We start from the raw sequence: 25,647 nt of genomic DNA, 5'->3' as shown, positions 1-25,647 counted from the left end.
TCTAGAGCCAAACACATGCTTAAACACTGAAAGCTTACCCCTCTCAAGAAATGTGACAGGAGACATCTACTAAAAATGACAAATAACGATCCAGAAATGCAAGGTGCTTTTGGAACTGATGTAATTATGCATTTCCCTGGTTCCACACTGTTGCCTACGGGTTAGGGCGCAGGACTATGGGATGAAGTTACACAAGCTTTAAACTTGTGTAAGCTCCTAGAAAATATTTATGTGCGATAAGACATTCAACATGTTCTTTTCCCAATGGTTAGGGTGCTGATTTACAGGATCGTTTGACAAGTGGTCTCTGGATTCATCACGGGAAAAGCTTGTTTACAAAGATTCTGTAACTCAGAGCAGTCAGACTTTCTCTGAATGTTTTCTTAACACAAATCTCACACTAAGCGATGCTCATTGGTACAGACAATATAGTTGCACTTGAATGTTTCAGAAAACAAGGTTAAACGAAGTTTTCATTGCGGTCGCATGAAACACCACAATAGTCACTGGGTTCTACAGTTGCAACATGGAATTATGCCGATGATAGAGCATGTTATAGAATTGCAGAATATGGCAGATGCTCTGAACTGATGCAGCTCTTATTGTCATAAATAGAAACTGGATCCAATACTGCTTCAACTGGTCTTTCAAAGATCTGTTAACAATGCTGGAGCATTCCAAATTCCAGTCCTTCATCAAATGGCGGTGCTTTCATGGCACCCAGGGGATGAGGATCTTTAACTCCATGTTCAAATGCTTTGTTAATTATTTCCCTCTGATTCCCCTTGTTCCAAGAGGCCTTTGTAAATTGGAGAAAGAATTGTGTACACTTATACTAATTGCACCAGTTTGGGCCAGGCAGTGTTGGTACAAGACCTTTATCAAGTGGGATTAACTTTTCACCTATTATGGTATCACAGCTTGAACTTTCTTCTGCCATACATACATACTGCCATGCCAAAGCCAGGTGGCCTCCGATACATGCAGGTGCTTTCCACTTGAGGCAAGGATACCACAGCTGGACTTTTTGTTGGACTGCTCTAAAGGAAATCTAAAAGGCACAACATGGACTTCCACACATATTTTCGCTTAGCTTTATTGTCTAGACATCAATTCCAGATCTGAGACAACCGTTGGACTTGCAGATTTGCTCAGCCTGTTTCATCAAGATGAGACTTTTCTTCCTGTTTGTGACTCCATGAAAGATTCAATGCTGGAGAAGCAAATGTTGCTTTCCTTGACAGTTCTCCAATATTGGTATTTTTTAAAGATTCACAAATGGTACACCCTATTTGCCGTTCATGAGGCTGCTAATCATTAATGTCGATACACTGCGAAAATCTGACAATTGGAGCCCCTTTATGAAGATCAAGCTCGGAGTATCTCTACCTCACTGGCAAGAGTTTGAATCATAATCAGAGAGGGATGGTTTACGTGTATTTTCTGGGAGTTTCAATATTATTTTGGTGTATGTGGCCACTACTGTGTTAACAATAACAACCAAGCGTTTCCATCCTGATGACCGGGAATAATTCAAGCATGCGGATCTATGAAAGATACCACACATCGGACAACTGTAGTTTCAGGACAATAACTTCTTTATCAAAACCTTGTCTATCATGCAAGTGCCCATAGTCTTGTCCTCAGAACACGGCAAGCACTTAGAGTGGAGTTTTCAAATCATTATAGTCTTTTCCCTAAAACACTTAACACTTAGATGTGTTTGAGATAGGGCTTTGTTATTCCTCCACCACTTGATTCCAATTGTTTGTGTGTATTTTGGCTAATTTCCATTTATGTGCTTTTTGCCTGAATCTGTTCACGCAATTGAGCACTGTGATATACCCTCTGTTGTATAGTTTTCTGTGTCAGAGTACTTGGATTTAAATGAACGACATAACGAGAAAGCCTTCGATTTCACGCACTCTTTATCTGAATATGTATTCAAATTATGAATTTGTACCTAAACTATTTGTACAAGTCTGGATGAGATTTTGTTAGGCGTGTGTGAAATTTGCTTGACTTGCTGTTGCATAATTGTGTAATAATTTGGGACAATTGTGCATAATTGCATGCGATGGAAACCTGTCAGATAGCTTTATATTTTAGTGTAAAATGTGTCTTTGCATCAATTTTTGACACAAGGGCATATTTAGTGCAAAAATAAATTAGCATAAAATAAGTTGCTTGCGTTATGGTTGTTCCCGCACTGTAATTTTGCAGCAAACAGCAGTGTAAATACAGGACTGACGTAATTTTGGAAATTTCAAACATAACCTGCAAAACGTGAAATTCACAAAATTACACTTAGGTCATAGTTTAAAAATATCACGGGCCTAGATTTTATTATGTAATCTTTCCACTTGTTTCCTATCCTCTTTTTAGGATTTCAAAACGGCTGTATTCATTCGCAGCAGTTTCACGGGTTAGTTTAGCAAAAAGTATTGGTTATGTTGACTACTGCTGCCTCTTCCATGTAATGCCACTTAAGATCTTCATTATTTCAATGAAGGATACTGTTTAGAAACCATATATTTACTCCTTTAGGCATAAGCTGTGTTTTGTTAATTAAAAGACATCTTGATTGGCATTGACGTCCGTGTTTATTGTTCACAGAAAAAAATATACAAGGAAGATAACAAGCATTTACGCCCCAAAGACGGCCAGAACGAAATGGCAGGCACTTGAACGCCGTATAACTGATATAATAATGCAGCGAATGACCATTTCAAACATGGAAGCTGACATGGACAGGTTATTAAAGGTAAAATGTATTGTTCTTGTAAAATGTATTATTGCAAAGAATTTGGCCCAGTGACCAACACCATGCCGTGCACGGTGTAGGGTTGGTCGCCCACGGGGGTTGTTGGGGATGGTAATAACAAATTACTTTACATTAAAAAAATTGGAACACTGAAAAAACTAACGGTTATTGCTAGTATTAGGTATGGTAAACAAATCTTAACATTACATTAAAAAACCTCAAATGTATTGGAAAAAGTGACTTTATTGGTACTTGCAAGTTAAAACTTAACATTTTAAACTCCAAAAACACTAAAAATCACCAGTTATAGGTGCTTTCCACTTGAGGCAAGGATACCACAGCTGGACTTTTTGTTGGACTGCTCTAAAGGAAATCTAAAGGGCACAACATAAACTTCCACACATATTATCGCTTAGCTTTACTGCCTATACATCAATTCCAGATCTGAGACAACCGTTGGACTTGCAGATTTGCTCAGCCTGTTTCATCAAGATGAGACTTTTCTGCCTGTTTGTGACTCCATGAAAGATTCAATGCTGGAGAAGCAAATGTTGCTTTCCTTGACAGTTCTCCAATATTGGTATTTTTCACAGATTCACAAATGGTACACCCTCTTTGCCGTTCATGAGGCTGCTAATCATTAATCTTGATACACTACGAAAATATGACAATTGGAGCCCCTTTATGAAGATCAAGCTCTGAGTATCTCCACCTCACTGGCAAGAGTTTGAATCATAATCAGAGAGGGATGGTTTACGTGTATTCTCTGGGAGTTTCAATATTATTTTGGTGTATGTGGCCACTACTGTGTTAACAATAACAACCAAGCGTTTCCATCCTGATGACCGGGAATAATTCAAGCATCCGGATCTAGGAAAGATGTCAATAACAAAGGGGGGAGAGAGAGATTTGAAAATGGATTCGTTCTCCCTAGTCAAGTATGTATAAACAAGATGAATCCACTTTTTAGAATGGAGAGGTTTCCCTACGATGATTGGGGTCACAAGAGTTGTTAAAATACCCCTCACACACCAAAAGGCCCCTTGGTGTCATGCTTCATCATCGGGGTCTTCGCACCCCTCTACGGGATGCGGCGTGCTGCGACCTAAGATTACGCGGGAGCACTTGTAAACAACTATGTGTGTTGTGTGTGAGGGTTTGCGTTTTATATACGTGAGTGGTGAGGTTATCGGCGAGTGATGTTAAAAAGTGCCTGGCTCGTGGAGTGAACACAAAAAAACTTTAATGGGCCCCCGGGCTGGTGCTGTTAAAAGGGTGAAAGAATTGGAGGTATGATATGCAGGACAATGTGCATCACCTCCTACCCTCATACACACCACACATAGTCGTTTATAAGTGCTCCCGCGTAATCGTAGGTCGCAGCACGCCGCATCGGTCGCGCTCATTGTGAGTGGTCAAGCTTATGTTTTTGAATGTGTGTCTGGTTTTGCGTTATTCCAACCAAACTCGAAATTGTATTCTTTTAAAAAAAATTAAGGTAGATTGCAAGTGTCTCTTTTTTGGCACTCTTCACCTCACATGAAGCGCTAGCTGCGCACTCTGTCACTGCTGCTATTCCTACCTTAGGGGCTCTTTAACCCTCCCAGGCCCACTGCGAGCTAGGCTCGATTGTTGTGGAGGGAGTTCTCTACTTTCTCTTTCCGACAGCCCTGCGTTCCACACTTCCGGTTGCGGTGGAGGAAGCTGGCTAGTGTTTCCACCGCTATCCCTCATTAAACCTGATGTGCTGGCCAACGCGCAGCGGATGCGCCGGCGCGCCAAAGGCAAGCCCGTCTGGGCCCGTCCGGGGCAGACCGGGGCCAGGGGCCAGCACTCATGCTCGGGTTATCATTTACTCTTCAGCCAAATTAAGATCCCTCCAGGGGACGTACAAACTAGACAGCACCTCCAAGAGAGCGTTGGGACACGAGGGTATACTGGCCCACAACACCAATTCACACTGCTCGGACTATTTCCCATCACATAGCACTATTCCAATTTTTACTAACCTAGTCGCTGAACAAGTGCCAGAGCCCTGTACAAAGAAGTCTAGTGACTTTGAAATGTATTACCTAAATACTCGATCCCTTGGGAAACATCAGCTAGAGATTTTCTCTCTGATAGATACACACAGGCCGGACATCCTATTCTTGGTAGAAACATGGATGTCCCCTAACTCGATCCCCGACATCCTGGCAGCTATTCCGGATCCCTACTACTTAATTCACGTAGACCGGGAATCTGGTAAAAAGGGTGGGGGTGTAGCAGCTATCATCAATCGGAAACATCAATTCTCCTCGCTCACCACCAGGCAGGTACCCTTTACAGAAAGCCTGATAATCAAATTAGAATCGTCTAATACCTCCTTGGCTTGCGTGATTATTTACCGTCCCCCCAACATATGACCTAATTTCCTCAGGAATTCGGCGACATGATCGCGCAACTTGTGATTAATCACTCAAGAATCCTAATATTAGGGGACTTCAATTATTGTCCAGAAGACAAAAATGAATGCCACGCCTCACGGAAATTCACAGAAGTCCTCACCAGCCTAACCTGCAGGCAGCACGTACAAACTGCCACGCATATCAAGGGCCACTCTCTCGATCAAATGTGGACGCAAAATGTGACCATTTCCCAGCTGGCAGTCTCTCCTTGTACCTGGTCCGACCACTACCTGATCACTTTTACAATCTCCAATACCCCCGCTTCTTCTATCTTGAAGCCAGTTAGCATGCAAGCTAGAATCTGGAGTAGGGCTTGCCTGGAGTCCTTTCATTCCATTCTAGCGGACACGGTCCCCCCGACCCACACCGGCTCCCTCTCCACCCAGACTAGGAATCTCACATCTTGGCTAAATTCGGCCAGTGATAAAGTAGCTCCCCTGAAAACCATTAAAATCAAAAGGGCTCATGATGCTCCTCTTCCAGCCTAAAGGAACTTAAACTGAGACTCAGACAAGCTGAACGGAAATGGAGAAGGAACTACACTCCGGAATTCAAATTAATTTATCTGGCCCTTCTTAAAGAATATAAGCAGTCTATCCTCTCTTGTAAAACAGAGTGTTTTTCGCAAAAAATTCAAAAATCTGCCAATAAAGCAAAAACATTTTTTGCCATCGTTGAAGAACTGACAGGTCCCGAGAGAGTCACTGTGCATCCAGTTCACTCGCAATCACTGTGCGACTCACTAAATCACTACTTCTTTGACAAAATAGCTGCAATAAAGTCTAGTATTCCACAGAACAACCTCCCTTTGGCGCCATCTGGCGTACGGCAAACACAAGCTGGTCTAAATCAGTTTCCCGCCATTTCCATGGAAAACTTTTTCGATTTGATCAACAAAGTCAAGTCGGGCTCTCCCTCGATAGTGGTCCACCCCACATCTTGCGGTAAGCTTTTCGCATATGCCCTGACCCCCCTATCTCTCTGCTCAACACCTCTATCAGTAGTGGCACGGTCCCCGAACCCTTTAAAAACGCAGAAATCCTTGCCATTTTAAAGAAACCAGGTGCTAAACCTCAGGTGATGAGTAACTATCAGCCGATTTCCTTGTTGCCCTATTTGAGCAAAATACTGGAGGCCCACGTGGCTGGCTCTTTGAGCTCATTTATAGAGGAGTCAAACCATCTTGATCCCCACCAGGCGGGTTTCCGGCCAGCCCACTCTACAGAGGCAGTCATTTTGACTGTCTTGGACGAACTAAGAGCGGGCGCAGATCAGAACTCTCCTCAAGCATTGATACTCTTAGACTTGTCAGCGGCATTCGACACGGTCGATCATAACATCTTGATCGACCGTGTCAGCGGCACTGGGATAGGTGGCCAGGCACTGAAGTGGATCTAATCTTTCCTGACAGACCGATACCAATCAGTCCGCCTGGGCAATTTTTGCTCAAAAAAAGGAAGACTCCAATGTGGAGTCCCCCAGGGCTCCTCTTTATCCCCTCTTTTATTTAACTTGTACCTGCAGCCCTTGATTATTGCATTGAAGGAGATGGAAGTCCAGGTTTTTAATTATGCAGACGACCTTCAACTAATTTTTAAAATACAACACATCAGCTCCTCCCGAGTCCAATTTGAAGGCTGTTATGACTTACATTAGCAACTGCACGAGCGCCAATCAGCTCAAGTTGAACCCTGATAAAACTGAGCTCATTTTGACCAGAGGGACCCTCAACGCCGGGGAATTCTAGCTTCTGGCCAACATACTGGGGTACCCGCCCGTCCCAGTACTTAAAGTAAAAAGTCTGGGGATAATAATAAGCAATAACTTATCGATGAATCCTCAGATCAGTTCCGTAGTGTCGACGTGTTTCTTCTTCCTACGGAAAATTAAGAAAATTACAAGATTTCTCTCAAGAGAAGCGCTTACCTTGGTCGTCCTGGCGCTCATCTCCCGTCTGCACTACGCAAACTCTCTTTATGCCGGTATTCCGGCCTATCAAGTACAGCGCCTGCAGTTGATCCAGAACCATGCGGCCAGACTTATTCTCCAACTTCCTGTGCGCCAGCATGTGAAACCAATGCTGAAACAACTCCACTGGCTACCGGTGAGACAACGTAGTGTCTTTAAGCTGGCCTGCATGGTTCACAAGGCACTACTTGGAGCAGGGCCCAAGTTCATCTCCAACAAGTTCAGGAAATATACGCCGCCCGCACTCTGCGGTCATCCAGCCAACATCTACTGATCACTCCTAAGTTTAGACGTGCTAAACACGGGGGCCTGCGTTTCTCCACCCTTGCTCCTCAAGAGTGGAATAAAATTCCCTTGTCTTTACGCACAACAAATAATCACCTCCAGTTTCGAAAACAGCTGAAAACCTGGCTGTTTACACAAGCTTTTTCCATCTAATCACCCTCCTTTGATCGAGTCCGACCGTAGAAGCGCCATATACAAGTATTTTTTACATTACATCCCGTAGAGGGGTGCGAAGACCCCGATGATGAAGCATGACACCAAGGGGCCTTTTGGTGTGTGAGGGGTATTTTAACAACTCTGGTGATCCCAACCATCGTAGGGAAACCTCTCCATTCTAAAAAGTGGATTCATCTCGTTTATACACGATCTAGGAAAGATACCAGATATCGGACAACTGTAGTTTCAGGACAATAACTTCTTTATCAAAAACCTTGTCTATCATGCAAATGCCCATAGTCTTGTCCTCAGAACACGGCAAGCACTTAGAGTGGAGTTTTCAAATGATTATAGTCTTTTCCCTAAAACACTTAACACTTAGATGTGTTTGAGAGAGGGCTTTGTTGACCGAAAGACTGCGGCAAGACCGCTCCAAGTCGAAGGGTCGTCTCGGTCCAGAAGTCGCTGGAGTTGTTCCCGAAGTTGGTCCTCATCTCGCTCAAAGTCTTCTGGTAAGTCAATAAAAGAATATCTGATAGAGACATCTAGCCACAGATTCCTTAACTTAGAATATCCCCAGGCGTCAGATTGGATCCGGCACATTTTAGCAGCGGCACCTCTGCGCGCCGGGGGACGGCGCCACATGACCCCGCCCTGACGTCGTCCACGTACGTGACGTCAGTGAGGTCATACAAGTCCCTTCCGGCGTGCTGACGTCAGTTTCCTTCTTTGCCGCGTGCAACGCGGATCAGGAGTAATCGGTTCCTCTTGCTTGTTTTCAGGCCCCTTTTGACGCTTCGCGTCTGGAACAGTGTGCGATGCCTTCGGGCTTTAAAACGTGTACCTCCTGTTCTCGGCAAATGTCCGCAACGGACCTACATCTTATCTGTATGTGGTGTTTGGGTGAGCACCACGACTCGACGGATTGCGACGCCTGCCAACACCTCAAGCCGAAGTCCCGGCGGGAGCGCCAGATGACTCCTTTAGGCTCGCCTGTCCCAGTCGGAGTCGTCTCGTCCTCCGGCCCCCTCATCGCCGGCAGGCCCCTTTGGTTTCCATTTGCAGCGTTGGTTGCCCTCAGGGGCCCAGAGACTTCGTTCGCCCCTTATGGGTAAGTCGCGGCGCATGTCACTGAGGTCCTCGACCTCACTTCCAGTTGTCGGGGGTACTAGTTCCCGGAGCCCTCCGGACATGCGCCCCCGGGAGTCGACCCTCCCTTATCCGCCTTTTCCGGGCGTGGGGCGACTCAGACCGGGATGGAGGCCTATGCCGCGGCCCTGCAGGCCTTTCTTGTGTCCTCTCCTGTCCCTGGGGCACCCTCGGGGACTCCGCTACTTACAGAGTCCCCGACGGTCTCACTGGTGGGTTCGCCCCCGGCGCCACATAAGCCCTTACCCTCCAGGGACAAAGGAGATATGGTGTCGTTGGGGTGTGGCCCGGCTAGGTCCCCCTCTACGACCCATAGCACCCCTGCCGCGCTGCATAGTCCTGTGGGGCTCCCTGTGGCATCGCAATGTTGGCTGGTGATCAAAGCCTTGCTTCGAGCACACCTCGGCCTTCCGGGCAGGCAGCCCCCTGTCCGTAGCCGGCTCCGACTCTGCTTCTTACTTCGGAGTCAGATCCTGTTGTAGTTGAGGCTGAGTCGGCGCTGGTGCGGCGCCGGAGGCTTGTTTTAAGGACATTGTCGATGCTGTTCTCAGGCTCACACTTGTTCTAAAAAGACAGTGTTTATGTTCAGTGCGGTTAAGTGCACTTCCTTGCTTTTTCCTGCATCCTCCAGAATAAGAGTTCCTTTTGCGTCCCACTCCCTGGGATGGTTCTCCAGCTTCCCGCTGCTCCTTTCTTGGTGCAGATGCTGGACGATGTGTCTCTCTTGGAGGATGTGGTCTAGAACTCTTCACAGCTCCGATTGGCACTTTTTGTGCCTCTCTAGCCACTCCCTTCTGTGGTGTCCCTTTCATTTGGATATGACCCTATTCTGTATCCGCTGTGCCTGTAGGACGGCTCCTCTGATGCAGTCGTCCCAGGTTTTGTGCCCTGCATTTCTGTATTTGTGAGTTAGTTCTCACCTCTGGCCGTTCTATGTTCATTCTAGCTCCGCCACCCTGTTGTCCTGGTGGCTGTGTGCTTTGTGCATGTTTCAGTTGTGGCCACACCAGCGTACTTCAGGTTGATATTGTTTGCCCCTGTCGCCCCCTTGGGTTGCTCGGTGTGCACTTGGCGTTTTCTTGCTCCCGCCTGTTCTCCTCATATGTTGCTCCAGTTCCTGCCTCTTGCCCATCGGTTCTTGGATGTGGCCTCTCTGGCCTCTGTTCCATGGGCTAGCCCAGCAGGCTCTGGTTACATCTGCTCATGTTGTCCTCAACCTTTGGTTGGTGTCCACATAATGCATCATTCAGCTGAGAGTGGTCCTTCTTCCTCCTTCGTTCTGGACTCTCTCTCTGTCTCCCTCTTTTGGTCTGGGATATAACTGGTTCCGTTTGGCATCCCATACTCATACAGGTATGGTGTCGTGCCATTCTGGCTTTTTTGAGATGCCTTTCTCCCGTTTTCTTTTGCTCTTCACGAGCAGCTTGGGTTACTGTCTGGCTGTTCCGCCACAGCTTTTCCCATAGTCCATCACTTTGTTGCCGGCTCAGTGCGTCGGGCACTTGCTGTTGTTCTGTCGCAGACCCACCTCACCCTTGGGGTATGGCTGTGGTATCTATTCTAACTTAAGGAATCTGCGGCTAGATGTCTCTATCAGATGTACCAGTTACTTACCTTTGGTAATGATGTATCAGGTAGAGACGTTGTCTAGCCACAGATTCTTTAACACCCACCCATCCTCCCCGTTCTGCGAGAACCTTGCCAGGTGGGCTTCTCCACTTGCCTCCTTTCAGTTGCCATTGGTTTTCTTTCAAGGATGCTCACATAGTTGCGCCCCTTTGGGGATTATCATATGCGGCTGACTCCATCCAAGGGGCCTCGTCCTGTAAAGATGATGCCTTTCATTCACTGTCATCAGGAGATTCTTCTTCTCCTGCTCCTGCTGCCTTCCCTCCCTCTCGCATTCTCCATTGACTAGGGGCTCTGGTCTCCTATATAGTCGTCTTCTTTGAAGATCTGTTAAGCTCTGTTTCAGGCTTCCATTATTATAACGGAAGTGCCAGTCTTTTCATACCTTCTTGCAGTAAATTACTGTTCTTTCTGTGTTCCGTCTTTGTTGGAAGGCACAGTTCTACATGGTAATAACAGTCTATTTTTGTTTGTTGAGATATTCTTTCCTTGTTGCTCCCACTTTAGGAAAGGTCTATGCTTCGCTTTGCAGGGTTCTTGCTCACAGCCTTGTTCCACTTTTTCTTTTCACTTGTATCTAGACAGAGTCTGGTACTGTCTTTTACGATGGTGTTTTGCACCATCCGCCTTCTTTATTTCATGGATTTTTCATCCTTCGCACACTGTTACCATACTTTCACAGCTTTTGTTGGTGGCTCCGTGTTGTGCCGCGGAAACGTTTCTCCGAAGAAAACAGACGTCCGCGTGCCGTGAGGGACTTAAATGAACTCGCTGACGTCACGTACGTGGATGACGTCAGGGCAGGGTCATGTGGCACGGTCCCCCGGTGCGGAGGTGCTGCTGCAAAGATTTTCCGGATCCAGTCTGACACCTGGGGATATTCTAAGTTAAGGAATCTGCAGTCAGACAACGTCTCTACAAGATACATTGTTACCGAAGGTAAGTAACTCGTACATTAAAAATTGAAGCGAGACATGGCCCCTTTCTGCCCCTCTCATTTCCTGAGAAGACACAAGGGTGCCACTATGTCTTTCGATCTGTCTGCCAAAATCGGTCAATGTCAGATCCCATCGCACAACTTGTCCCGCCACATCCTGAGTTTTCGATACCTTCTTTGACTCAGAGAAGGGCGGAGGCCTTCATTCCTTTTTTTTGGTTCTGCTCCCTTGTAATGCCTTCCTCTGGGAAAAAAAAATTCAAGATGCTTCAAGATTCAGGACTTGTCTGCCCTCGACCCTGGAGACTTGAAGGTGGTGCTGTGCCTGCAGTACACCTATTCTCATAAACCAATCCTACAGGCCCATCATCACTACCTGCGGTTTATGGTGGGCTAGAAGCATTATCAGTATACTTTCCTTCCCTTTGATTTTACCAATGCCCCCAGATGCTCATAAAAGTGGTGGCAGCACACCTTCAGAAGTCAAGGGTTCAAGTCTTCACCTACCTCAACGACTGGTTCTTAAAGGTGGGCTCGCCAACAGCAGTTGTCAACCACCTCCAGACTACGGCACACCTCCTGTCATTTTTTAGGTTCACTCTCAACATGATAATGTGTCACCTGACTCCTTCCCAGGCACTCCCCTTCATTGGAGCCATTCTGGACACATTTGGTTTTGTACCTTTCCTCTGGAGAGGAGGGTACAGAACTTTCATGCCACAAACCTTATCTTTCAGCGTCTGTCCTGGATTTCAGTGAGGTCAACTCTGAGGCTGCTGAGACTGAAGGCCTCCTGCATCCTGCTGGTGAAGCATGCCAGATCACGTATGCTGGCTCTGAAATGGGATCTGAAGTCTCAGTGGGCTCAACATCAGGGGGACCTGTCCAAACACTACCAGATTTTGAGTGGCCTGCAAAAGATCTGCAGTCGTGGTCACTGGACCTGATTGGGTCAGCGGCAGACCCGTGTCCGTACCACCCAGAGGTGACATGGCGACCGATACATCACTTCTGAGTTTGGGCAGCAACCTAGGAGAGATGGAGATCGGAGATCTCTGGTCTCCTGCGGAGGCCCAGCTCCATACCATCCTCCTGGAGCTCCAGGCTATCCGCTTGTTGTTGAAAGACTTTCTTCTTCCATCAGAGGAAGGCTGGCACATGTGTTTGCAGACACCACCACCACCATGGTGTATTGCAACTAACAGAGTGGATTGGGGTCCTTGGCCCTGTGCCAGGTGGCACTACGCCTCTTGGAATGGCGGGACCATCAAGGGATTTTCCTGGGGGTGAACCACCTGGCGCGTTTATTGAACGCCAGGGTGGACAAACCCAGCTGTCAGCGGCTAGCAGATCAACTCCTGGGCTTGAGTATATTTGCTCTGATCAACTGCCCCTCCAGGAAGATATACTGTCATAGCAGAAAGGTTGGGATCTGATAGAGACTTCTAGCTGCAGATTCCTTACAGTTGAATTTCCCAGGCGTCAGACTGGATCCGGAAACTTTTAAGGAGCAATGTTGGGTGGCTCCATTCGGCTCTGCGTGACGTCGTCTGCATCGGTTATGATTAGGCTTTTCTGTTTTCAATGACTATTTTTCGTTAATTTTGGTGTTCCCAGTTTTTTCAATACCTTAAAAACAGTGGTTATCAGTGGTTACACATTTTTGCGCCATTAAAAACAACAAACAATGTTTTTACGGTGTTTATGGAATTTTAATTTAATTTTAATTATTGCTTGCTATAGTGCATCGGTATAGATAGCATGTGCACAGGGTATATGAGGTCCCAAAAATGTTTTACTGCACTAGAATGGACTACAAGTCGATAGCGTTCTTCATTAACTCTGAAGATTGTAAAGATGCTTTCAACATACCATCTAGCAAGTGACAAGGATCTCTTACAGGGAAGCACTTCAGCTCAGGTATCGATTTTGACAGACCATCATACAACTTTTTCACATACGTACCTGAATTACTGCAAATGCAAACAATATCACTCTAATCTTTATTGTACTTGGTAGGAACTTTTTTCAGCAACATTCGAAGTGACACTGCGTTCCATGTTTACTAAACGTCTGATGTCATGTTTTCACCACTATCTCAGATGCTTGGTGACAACGTTCTTCACATATACCTGTCAGTTCGAGGCATGTGGGCTGCTAAATTCATATCTTTTGCATTAGATCGCCGCCTAGTGTTGGGTCCGGATGATCGCACATTGTTGTCCTGGAAGAGTCTTCGAAGTATCCTGAGATAGGTGGCTCCTCCCCTGGACTACAGTGCGCATGGGCATCGGCTCCATCCCCAGATTGTTTTTTTCCGCCATTGGGTTCGGATGCGGTCTCGACGTCTCTCTGTCGGAACCGAGAAAACTAGCTTCTTTAAGGCCAAAAGGCCTTCGTTTCATTACGTCGGTATTGTTTGCGTACGGTCTCGAGTTCTTCCGTCTCTTTGAGTCGGAATCTGCAGAGTCGTATCACTCTTCGGACATCGAGGCCTTCTCATCGCAGCACGACCACGACTTTTCAACATGGAGCGGAGCCCGTTTAAATACTGTCCCGTCTGTGGGTCCAAATACCCACATATCGACGTGCACCTGGTCTGTAATAAATGCCTCTCGCCAGACCATAACGAGGAGAACTGCATGGCCTGCTCCAGATTCAGGTCGAAGAAGACGCTCAAGCTTCGGCGCGCGGTGCGCCTTGAGGCCAGGCAAGCGGCCCCGGCTCCGGATAACATCTTCGGCGACCAGGAAGAAGAGGGCCTAAGCCATCATCTTGAAATCTCACCGCCCGCGACGGAGGCCGAGGCAGATCCGGAAGACGACGACGGGGTCGTGGATCAAGGCCTTGAATACGTCGACGAGGTAGGGGACGTCGTAGAAGTTTATGGGGCCGCGGAAGATAGCTCAGGGGATGAGCTATGCCCCGAAAGTTACGCGGATCAGGCTCGGGTCACGGGATCGCCACTCGGCCTTACCCAAGACCCTGTACCGCAAGCCACGGCCCCGCCTTCAGGCCCGGCCACGGACATACTTGCTACGCAGCCCGTATCGAAACCGAAACTGAAACCATCGGTATCGACTGCTCCTAAAATGGCCGACCGAAAACGAAACCGAAACTAACGGATTCGAGTGCACCTAAGATGGCGGTCGTTCAACCAAAAACACCAAAGCCTGCTACCTCATCGACTCCGTCGGCCTCCGGTCCACAGAAGTCGAAGAAAACTGTCGATTCGACAGTGCCGAAGTCGTCAGCGGAGGAGGCATCCTCTAAGAAGGTCGTCCGGCACGGGTCGACCGGGACGACGCCGTCAAAGTCAGCCAAAGTCAGCGACAAGACTCCAGTACCGACTGGGACGTCGTTAGTCGGACGCGTGGTTGAAACGGAGTCGGCAAAATCACACGGATCGAAGGGCGGAGGCTCAACACATCGGTCCAAGGACTCTGTCTACAGCTGCAGCATCGACGTCTAAGGTTCCGAAGGGCCCACAGGACGTCGGAACCGAAGGCAAGGTGAAGGCCTCCTCGTTGGCGCCAAGTGCCGCTGTGAGTGACGCATCCCTCATCGCCACTTCTCTTCAAAGAATACGGGATAAGGCTTCTGCGACGTCGGCTCCGGCGCCGTCGCACCAGAAGACGACGGACATGCCGGCAAAGCCTGCTGGCAAACTTCTCTTCATTCTGCCGCCGAAGGAGGCACCAAAGGCCTTTGCGCCAAAGACGGCGCCAAAGACATCGGACTCGTCCACGCCTGCTGGAGTATTGGGTCGACAACTCGACTCAGGAGACGAATCTGAACGTTTTATCGACGCGGACACGGGCAAGTTGACCCTTTACAAGAGGAAGATAACTTCCCAGCCAGTGGACTCCTATGTTATCCCACTTAAAAAGAAGAGGCCTACACAGGACACTCCAGCCCTGATTGAACCTATCCAGCCTCCTCCTAGAAGGAGTCCAACACCTTCCCCTGACCACTCAGAGGGAGAGGAATATGGACAAGATGACCAGTACACTTTCCCCATCAATGAGCCCGATGCACAACAGGATTCCTATGACGACATAGGTGACCAGGGAATCCAAAATGTGGGGCAAGACCCACAGCCTTTCAGTGCACGTGCATCCCCAACAGAAGACTCTGCAGGATTTCATGCACTCATTGAACGGGCAGCTGCTAATCATGATGTGGACATGCATGCTGACCCAGTGGAGGAAGATTTTCTGTTTGACACTTTTTCAGTCTCTGAAAGGACAGTCAAGACACTTCCTATGCTCAAAGGTGTCCTTAAGCATGCTGCGGAAATCTTTAAAGAGCCTACAAGGGCGAGGGTGGTCAATCCACGCATCGAGAAGAAATACAGACCAGCACCTGCAGACCCTGCATACATTCGGGGACAGTTGCCACTTGACTCTCTTGTGGTCGCAAATGCCCGCAAGAGGGCAAACTCCCAGACAACGGGTGAAGCTCCTCCCCCAGACAAGGAGTCTAAAGTGCTTGAGGCAGGGGGCAAAAGAGTAGCTGCGCAGGCTGCCAATTTCTGGCGTATTGCGAACACACAGGCGCTATTGGCACGTTATGATAGGGCGCATTACGACACCCTAGAGCAACTTTTACAACACCTGCCTTCGCAGTTTTAAGAGGGTACCAAACTGCTTATAGAGGAGGGAAAACTCATCTCCAATGCAGCCATAAAGTGTGCACTTGATGCCGCGGACACAGCAGCTAGGGCTATTAACACTAGCGTCATGCTGAGACGACAAGCGTGGCTACGCATATCAGGGTTTAAACCAGACATTCAAACGACCATACTCAATCAGCCCGTCAATCCTGATAGACTGTTTGGTCCTGATGTTGACACCACCCTCGAAAAGATTAAGAAAGACAACGAAACAGCTAAGTCTATGGGGGCCCTTCAGTCACAACAATTCCGGGGCAACACTTTTCGTCGCTCAGGTGCACGTGGAGTCACCCGAGGACAGATGGGTCAACAATCTCAGTTCACTAGAGGTGGAGCACAGTCCTCGTACCCCAAGCAGAATAAAGGGGGTTATCGAGGAAACAGCACCAGAGGACGTGGCAGAGGAAACAACAACTCCCGTTCCTCTGCCCCAAACAAACAGTGACTCTCTGTCACTGCCCCCCCGACCATTTAACACCTGTCGGGGGGAGACTCCAGCAGTTCCTGCCAGCCTGGACAAACATCACCACAGACAGGTGGGTACGACAACTTGTCCAGTACGGTTATTGTCTAGAGTTAAAGTCCACTCCACCCAACATTCCACCAAGGCAACGGCCTATGTCCGCAGAGCACTTGCACTTATTGCAGCAAGAAGTAGTGGTGATGCTGCAAAAAGGCGCAATCGAGCTCGTGCCAGTGGAGGAGGAAGGCACAGGGGTCTATTCCCTGTACTTCCTTATTCCAAAGAAGGACGGATCTCTCAGACCCATTCTAGATCTGCGTCCCCTCAACCTGTATATACTATCAGAACATTTCCATATGCTTACACTGCAACAGATTCTTCCCTTACTGAACCAAGGGGACTTCTTAGCAACCATAGACCTCAAGGATGCTTATTTCCACATACCACTACACCCGTCCCACAGAAAATATCTCAGGTTCACTATCCAAGGCAGGCATTATCAGTTCAAAGTCCTACCCTTCGGAGTGACCACCGCCCCAAGAGTGTTTACCAAGTGTCTGGCGACGGTAGCGGCGCACCTCAGGAGGCAGAACATCCATGTCTACCCCTACCTAGACGACTGGCTCGTTCAAGCCAAGTCGGAACAACAGTGCGCCGCGGACATGTCGACTACCATTCACCTCCTTCACAATCTGGGCTTCTCGCTGAACTACCCAAAGTCGCACCTTCAACCAGCACATGTGCGGCAGTTTCTGGGCGCGACGATAAATACCCTGACAGCCATGGCTCAGCCAAACAAGGTCAGGATAGACAGCATGCAGTCTCTAATCCAAAAGTTCAGACCACAACACTCGCTTCCAGCGAGAGTATTCATGCAGTTGATTGGCATGATGGCCTCCTGCATCTTCATAGTCCCTCACGCAAGGTTACATATGCGTCCGCTCCAGGAGTGCTTAGCAAATCAGTGGACACAGGCTCAGGGACAATTGACAGACCTAGTGTTGGTTACCAGTCGGGCGTACAACTCTCTGCATTGGTGGAATCCACACAACCTTTGCAAGGGCCGACTGTTCCAAGAGCCAGTGCCACAGATTACCCTGACAACGGACGCAACTCTCCAGGGATGGGGAGCTCATCTGCTCACTTACACTGTGCAGGGACTATGGACGACGCAGCAACAGAAGATGCACATCAACTATCTGGAACTGATGGCAATCTTCATGGCGCTCAAGTCCTTCAATGTACATCTGTGCAACAAGGTAGTGTTAGTCCGGACGGACAACATGACAGCGATGTACTACATTCAAAAGCAGGGAGGCACCCACTCGCCGCAGCTGTCTCATCTGGCTCAGAGCATGTGGAAGTGGGCCATTCAGAGGAACATTTTCCTCATGGCAGAACACCTCCCGGGCAAGGACAATCAGATGGCGGATCTGCTCAGCAGATACAGCCATCAAATGCACGAGTGGGAGTTACATCCATCAGTACTCCTCCCGTACTTCCAGCAGTGGGGTCATCCGGAGATAGACCTGTTTGCCACAAACGAAAACGCAAAATGCCAACACTTTGCCGCCAGGTTCCCTCACCCACAGTCGCAGGGGAATGCGATATGGATGAACTGGTCAGGCAAATTTGCGTACGCTTTTCCACCAGCACCTCTGATACCGCTGGTGGCGAGAAAACTAAGGAAGCACTCGATGACACTCATCCTAGTTGCTCCAATGTGGGCACGCCATGCATGGTACACCACGTTTCTAGAGCTCTCGGTGGTGCCGCATCAAAGGCTGCGCCTAACGCCCAGGCTTTTGACGCAGAACCATGGAGACATTCAGCATCCAGATCCGCAACAGCTCAACCTGGCGATCTGGCTCCTGAAGTCCTAGAGTTTGGCTACCTTCACCTACCTCCAGAATGCATGGACATCATCAAGGAGGCCAGGAAGCCGACTACCAGAGCATGCTATGCTGCAAAATGGAAGCGTTTCGTCCTTCACTGTACAGCCAATAACATAAACCCGCTAGATGCATCTATCCCTAACATCATTTGCTATCTGTTACATCTTTACAAGTGCAATCTAGCGTACACTTCCATTCGGATACATCTATCCGCCATAGCAGCTTATCTTCAGAACAGGCAGCATCTCTCTGTCTTCAGAGTGCCTGCCATTAAGGCCTTCCTTGAAGGTCTGAAACGAGTCATTCCCCCAAGAACACCGCCAGCTCCGGTGTGGAATCTTAATGTGGTCCTCACCAGGCTGATGGGACCACCTTTTGAGCCACTACACTCGTGTGACCTCCAGTTCCTAACATGGAAAGTGGCTTTCCTTATTGCTATCACTTCACTGAGACGTGTCAGTGAGCTGCAAGCGCTCACAATCCAAGAGCCATTCATACAAATTCATCCAAATAGGGTGGTACTACGTACTAACCCCAAATTCCTTCCGAAGGTGGTGTCACAGTTTCATCTCAACCAAACTATTGACTTGCCTGCATTCTTCCAAAACCCACAAACGGTGGCGGAAAGAATGCTCCATACTTTGGACGTTAGGAGGGCGTTGATGTACTATATTGACAGGACACAACACTTTAGGAAAACAAAACAACTTTTTGTTGCCTTCTCGCCACAGCACAAGGGCAACCCTATTTCCAAAGCAGGAATAGCCAGATGGATTGTTAAGTGCATCCAGATCTGCTATCAAAAGGCTAAACGCACCTTAACAATACCCCCAAGGGCGCACTCCACACGCAAATTGGGAGCATCCATGGCTTTCCTGGGGAACATTCCTTTAGAGGACATTTGTAGAGCAGCCACATGGGTTACAACACATACCTTTACAAAACACTACTGTGTTGATGTGCATTCCAAACAGCAAGCAGCTGTTGGCCAGGCTGTTCTCAAGACACTTTTTCAGGCTTCTGCAGCTGGCACGGGCAACCGCCGCTAAGGGAGGGACTGCTATATATTCTATGCAAAAGATATGAATTTAGCAGCCCACATGCCTCGAACTGAATATGCTACTTACCAGTATGCATCTGTTCTTGGCATGTAGGGCTGCTAACATTCATATCGCCCACCCTCCTCCCCGGTGCCTGTCGCAGCTGCAGACATACTCTTGCATTCAATCATTAGCATGGACATCCTTTACACTTTACACTCCATCTCTGCCACAATGGCTAAAAACAATCTGGGGATGGAGCCGATGCCCATGCGCACTGTAGTCCAGGGGAGGAGCCACCTATCTCAGGATACTTCGAAGACTCTTCCAGGACAACAATGTGCGATCATCCGGACCCAACACTAGGCGGCGATCTAATGCAAAAGATATGAATGTTAGCAGCCCTACATGCCAAGAACAGATGCATACTGGTAAGTAGCATATTCACTACATCTTGCGTTGAATTTTTAAAGCTTGGGGTGTTAGGCAATTCACTTACAATCAATACTGACTCACTAGAAAAGGGGGCTGATGTATCAAAGGATTTCACCCATTCTCTGTCTGTGGGTAAATGTGATGGTACATATTAGGAAAGATTTTTATGAAACCAGCAATTTTATTTATCAGTGAAATCAAAATATCCAAATATGATTTTGATATTTACCGATTCACTACAGTTTATAAAATAACTAAATAAGACCTAAAACATGCTTATAATCACTGCATCTTTAGGCCAAAGACCACAAAACTGAAAAAAAGCCGAAGGAAGAAGAGACAATGTTTAGTGACATCCCTAAAAAACAAAACTCAAGCAGAATAATCTTAGCCCAGTCTTCCTTCATGCTACCATGTATAACAAAGTTACATTGCATTGGCCCCTTCAGGAAGAAATAAAAATGTCTCTTTAACTCATCTTTTCCTTTCTTTGAATGGCACTTAGTTTGTTGTTGCAAAGGTGTTTTTTCAGTGCTTATCGGTTTACACTGGTGATGGCTAATTACCTTTTGGTGGGGTTTTATCATTTATTATAGGTTTAAACCTAAAACCAGGTAGCCTAGTTATGATGTTGCAGTGCCTATTTAGATGCCACCCAGGCACGCGGCTGTCAGTTCTTTTCTTTCTGAACCAGTTAAGCGTCAATCCAGGAAGAGCTAACCCTCTGACACTTTTTGGCAGACTTTTGTAGAAATGTTGGATTTTTTCGACTTTCGTGTGCGAGGGATGTCTTAAAGGAAGACAGGTTTCAAGCCGTGCCAGACTTGTTCCCACATGAGGCCGGTCACCGATCCCCACTGCGTATGTCTTTGGTGTCTCGAGCGCGACCATGATACGAAGTAGTGTTCAGACTGTCGGGCGATGGCTCCGAAGACCTTGAGGAAGCGGGCGATGAACTTACTCACGGTTCGGCAGTCAACACTGTCCAGCAAGACTCCAACGAGGTCACGGTCCTGATTGAAGAAGAGGAGGTCGCGGGACCGCTCACGGAGCCCCAAGTACTCTTCCTCCCATTCGAGGTCTTCAGCACACTCGGATGGGCTCCGCGGGGTCGGAATGGGGCCCCATTGGGTTCTACGCCATCTGCTCTGGCCACGACGCCGGAGGGGCCCCAGGGGTCTGATCCCACATCCGGTTCGACGCCGGTCGTGCCAACACGACCTTCCCCAGCGTCGGATCGGAAGTCAGTGCCTGCGGCGACGCCAATGTCAGTAGTGCAAGCCCCATCCTCATCCCTGACGACATGGAGTCGGAACGAGGTCTATTGACGCAGATTCCGATGTTGACAGAACCCAGAGGTTCTATGTTGTCGCCTGAGCACCGTGAGGATGAGCTAGGCTCAGGAGAGGATTGGGAGGGGTCTGGGACACTCTTGAAACCCAGGAACTGTCTGAGAAGAAATTGGACTGGTATGGGGAACTTGGGAAGGCCAGTGGACTGGATACTTCTCCAGAAACTGGCATGCTCTCTCCATCTACGGTGGTTACGGAGGAGGGAGCATCCTATGACATGGTGGTTAAGGGGGCAGATGAGGTCCTTGGACTGGAGCTACCCTCGGTGCAGGTCAGGACTAATCTCCTGACTGAGCTGCTTCAACCTGGGGCTTCCACTTCCGAAACCCTTTTACCCTTTTAATGAGGCACTTACAGACGTCCTTCTAGGAACATGGTCCAGGGGCTCCTGTGAATAGGCGATAAACACGCCGCCATCGCCCAGCTCCGGGTGACCCAAAATTCCCCAGCCAACACCACACCCCAGAGAGTTTGGTAGTGCAGGCCTCTACATCCCAAGGCACATTCCCTTCCTCCCCTCCGGATAGGGAATCCAAGAGGCTGGATTCATTTGGGAAGAAGTTGTTTTCTTCCTTCAGCCTGGCATTGCTGTTGGTGAATACTGCGTGTTTATTGGGCTGTTTCTCCCATTTCTTTTGGGAGACGGTTGCGCAAGTGCTTCCACAAGTCCCGGAGGAGGCCCGGGCTGTGCTCTCCCAAGCTGTCAAGGATGGGAGAGACACAGCGAAATTCCCCATACGGTGTGGCCTAGATACGACCGATTCGCAGGGCAGATCTATATCAACGACGGTGACCTTGAGGCGCCACGCCTGGCTTCATACAACTGGCTTCTCGGGCAATGTCCAAGCCAATTGGATGGATATGCCCTTTGATGGAAACCGCCTTCTTGTGGAAAAGGCAGTCTCGGCCCTGGTCAGGTTCAAGGACTCTCGAGCTATTGCCTGATCCTTGGGCCTCTCCTCCACCCCCGTGGCCAGTCTTCCTTTCGCCTCTTTCATGGCAACGAAGGGGGCTTCCTGCCGCACCAGCCATATCCCAGCCACCGTCCCGCACAGACTACCCAAGCTGTGCGAGGACTTGGACGCGGTGCATTCCGATCTCGGAATGGAGGCCAGAAGTCGTCGGCCACACTGCCCCCAGCAGCCCCCAGCAATCTCAGGCTGATTCTGCAGGACCACACTGCTCCAGTTGGTGGGAGAATTCGTCATCATCTCCCCTACTGGAGATCCATAACATCGGACAAGTCGGTCTTGCAAATAGACCAGGAGTGCTATTTCCTACCTTTTCAGATGCGTCACTTCTGGGATGGGGCGGCCACCTGGGAGAGGTGGAGATCAGGGCACACTGGTCCTTGACGGAGACGGGGCTCCACATAAATTTATTGGAGCTCCGAACGATTCAGTTGGTATTGAAGCCTTTCCTTCCCTCTGTCAAGGGGAAGTTAGTGTAGGTGTTCACCGACATCACCACCGCCATGTGGTACTGCAACAAGCAGGGCGGGGTGGGGTCGTGGACCTTTGTCGAGAGACCCTGCGTCTCTGGACATGGCTGAACCAGCAGGGCATAAGCCTGGTGGAGTAGATGACGTCGAATGAGAAATAGTAGAAATTTACATAAATTTAAAATGAGAGTACCCACTGACATGCAAAAATCAAACCTTGTGTTTGTTGTACATATGTTATAGTCTTAACTGCAAGAGATCAGGAAGAGAAAGCACAATAAGTTACATGGCAATAATTTTGAGAGGCATGAGTGTTTAACAGGGGGTGTCATAGACTTATAAGGAGGCTGTACCTTAGTTGTTGCTGTGCTCAGGAAGGTTCTCTGGTCAAACAGCAGGGCGATCAAATACATTTTGTGCTTTAGTGATCCTGGAGCATATTGCACAGATGTATTATTTGAGGCTTCTGGTTGTGGTGAAACTAGAAGAAATGACGACAGGGGTCTGCAATCGTCCAAAATGAGGTGGCCGTAATCGAGCAGGGGGAATGTAATAGGGAATGTGGTAATGCCAAAGAGCATGGAGATTAAAGTGCGTTATTGCCATTTCTGGAAGTGGTCTAACCTGCTGGTTAGTAGGGCCATTATTAAAGTGGCTTAGTTAAAAGGCTGGATGCTTGTGATCGTAAAAAAAGAAACCATAATCGGTGTGTGATGGTGATATTGAATACAAGTGTTAGTCCCGATGACCTCTGAAACGTGATCCTCATAGTCCTTTGATAATAAGTTGGCATTTTCTACGTCACTGGCCTCATAAATGGGATCATAATTAAATCAGTGCAAGTGGACATTGAATACATAGATCTCATAGTGTTATATTCATATAGAAATCGAAATAAGTGATACAGATAAGGTATTTAGACCAAGATGGAACTGTTGAGGTTTTGTGTTACATACAACATGTTTAGGAGCACGGTGAGAGGCAGCATGCTATCTGTTGGATAGGTAGAGAGTAAAACTCAACATGTTTAACTGTTCTATGATGATATTGACTTTTTTGTGCATTTGAAACATTGTGCAGAATAATATGTCATTGAAATTCATTTGGTTCTTTCAATAGTCCCTTAATTCTTATTAAACATAGTGAATGCAGGTACGACACAGATTTCTGGTATACTAATGCATATAACCAAGTGATGCAGTGCGAACTTAGAGAAGAAAATTCTTGGAAATGAGTTAGACACAAAGTACTGGTATGCAGTATATACAAGTAATAAAGGAAAAGATTGAAAGCATAGTTCTTGATTACAGGACAACTACATATGCAATACCATTAAAAGCATGGACTTGCCTTATGGTAATTACGGGTAAAAACGAAAAAAACGAATTTAGTAAAGACTAACATTACTTTTTTTCTTGTTGATCTGGTGTCCAGTAGTGGCTAATGGACTAGTGCTATTGGAGTGTTACAGTTACATAGGTAATAACCAGTAACCAAGGATTTCTCATCCTTCACGTTTGTATTATTATTATAGAGAAATTAAATTGTTGTGCGTATTGATCAGTCCAGATTCATCTTTGCATTGGAAACGTTATTTTGAATGATTGAGTCAGGTCGCAAGAGGAGGGAGAAGCATAGAAAGGTAGTTGGTCTACATATGTGTGATCCTAGCTTTCAACTGCATTTCAGTTTTGGGGCCCCTTTTGTAGGGTAATTTCAGCCTGAAGTGGCAACTTGATTGAGCCCATGACAAAAAATACATCCAGACAATTATTCATACATATATGTTTGTGTGTATGTATATTTAAAATTAAATTTAACTTAAATTTATTTTTTAATTAATTTTAATATTTTAAGCTCAAAAACCCACTGAAATTCACCAGTTATAATTATCTCTAGTAACTATAACTCGCGTCTTAAGGTAACTACGACTCACACCCTCGCCATGCACTGCTAATTGCCTCCCATATTACATCACTTATAAAATGTTTGACATCATTGATAACATCACTGCAACATATGAAATGACATCTTTAATGACAAGACTGTGCATGGCGTGGGCGCGAGTTAGTTATTTTAGGGCACCAGTTATAGTTACTAGAGATAACTGTAACTGGTAAACGTCAGTGGTTTTTTAGTTTCAAACATTTCGTTGGCACTGAAATATTCACCTAACTATAACGTGTGTGTGTGTATATATATATATATATATTACCTACTGGCGGTCGCCAGTAGGTATATATAGTTAGGATTTTTTCCCTATGGGATTTTTGAAAATTCTATGTCTAATAACTTTGGCGTTTGTGGACGGAATTGGCTGAAATTTTCAGGAAAATGGAACATTTTGTTTCTGAGCAGCCCCTGAAAATTTGGGGGGGGTTTGTCAAGGGGGGGGCCGAGAAAAAAGGGGGGTCCCAAAACGTGTTTGTCCCATGTTAATTTCCATAGGGCGGTTGGCCTCACTTTTAGCCCGAACGGCTGAATGGATTTGCACAAAACTTGGCAAAATTGTAGGGACTGGTAGCCCGATGTGCCTTTGCTAGGTCTCAATATATGTGCTCCAGTGGATTTTGAGAAATTAACGTTCAAAAAAAGATATATATCTGTAACAGCGCTCCGGGCAGCGCTCCGCTTCGCGTACTTTTCGTGTTACGGAGCTTTGCGAAGCGAAGCTGATTGGCTCTCCGATGTCTGTAAACATTCCAAACAGTCCGTAGCGGCCGCCATCTTGTCTCTCGGTAGGATCGAGAGACAAGAGGAGGCCAAAGCGAAGGGGCAAATGACCATAAGGGGGCATAGTAGATCCTCCCTGACCCCCTAGGTTTGATGTGGAGGTTTTAAAAGGGCCCCGCGGGCCAAAAAAAAAAAAAAGAAATCGTTTTTTTTGGGGTGGTGCGCCCGGTTCGCGTAACGGGAAGCGGACTGGGGAGCGTACTACAAGGAAACAAGAATGATTGACTTTTAACTTATTGTATGTTTATAGACTTTTTTTTTTCTTTTTTTTCTGCTGA

The 25,647-nt window shown here is 47.4% G+C and overlaps 1 protein-coding gene across 9 annotated transcripts in view; it reads left to right on the top strand.

Moving 5' to 3' along the window:
- Positions 1 to 25,647, top strand: part of KIF21A (kinesin family member 21A) — an 820,176-nt gene that overhangs the window by 471,981 nt on the left and 322,548 nt on the right. For all 9 annotated transcript variants that reach the window (XM_078679965.1, XM_078679910.1, XM_078679946.1 and 6 more), the window contains one exon: positions 2,617 to 2,764. In XM_078679965.1, the coding sequence (XP_078536091.1) occupies positions 2,617 to 2,764 (148 nt within the window). The remainder of the gene's footprint in view (positions 1 to 2,616; positions 2,765 to 25,647) is intronic.

This window comes from Lissotriton helveticus, chromosome 1_1, assembly GCF_964261635.1.
Source record: "Lissotriton helveticus chromosome 1_1, aLisHel1.1, whole genome shotgun sequence".
NCBI classification, from domain to species: Eukaryota; Metazoa; Chordata; class Amphibia; order Caudata; family Salamandridae; genus Lissotriton; species Lissotriton helveticus.
This window is presented reverse-complemented; position numbering and strand designations above follow the sequence as displayed.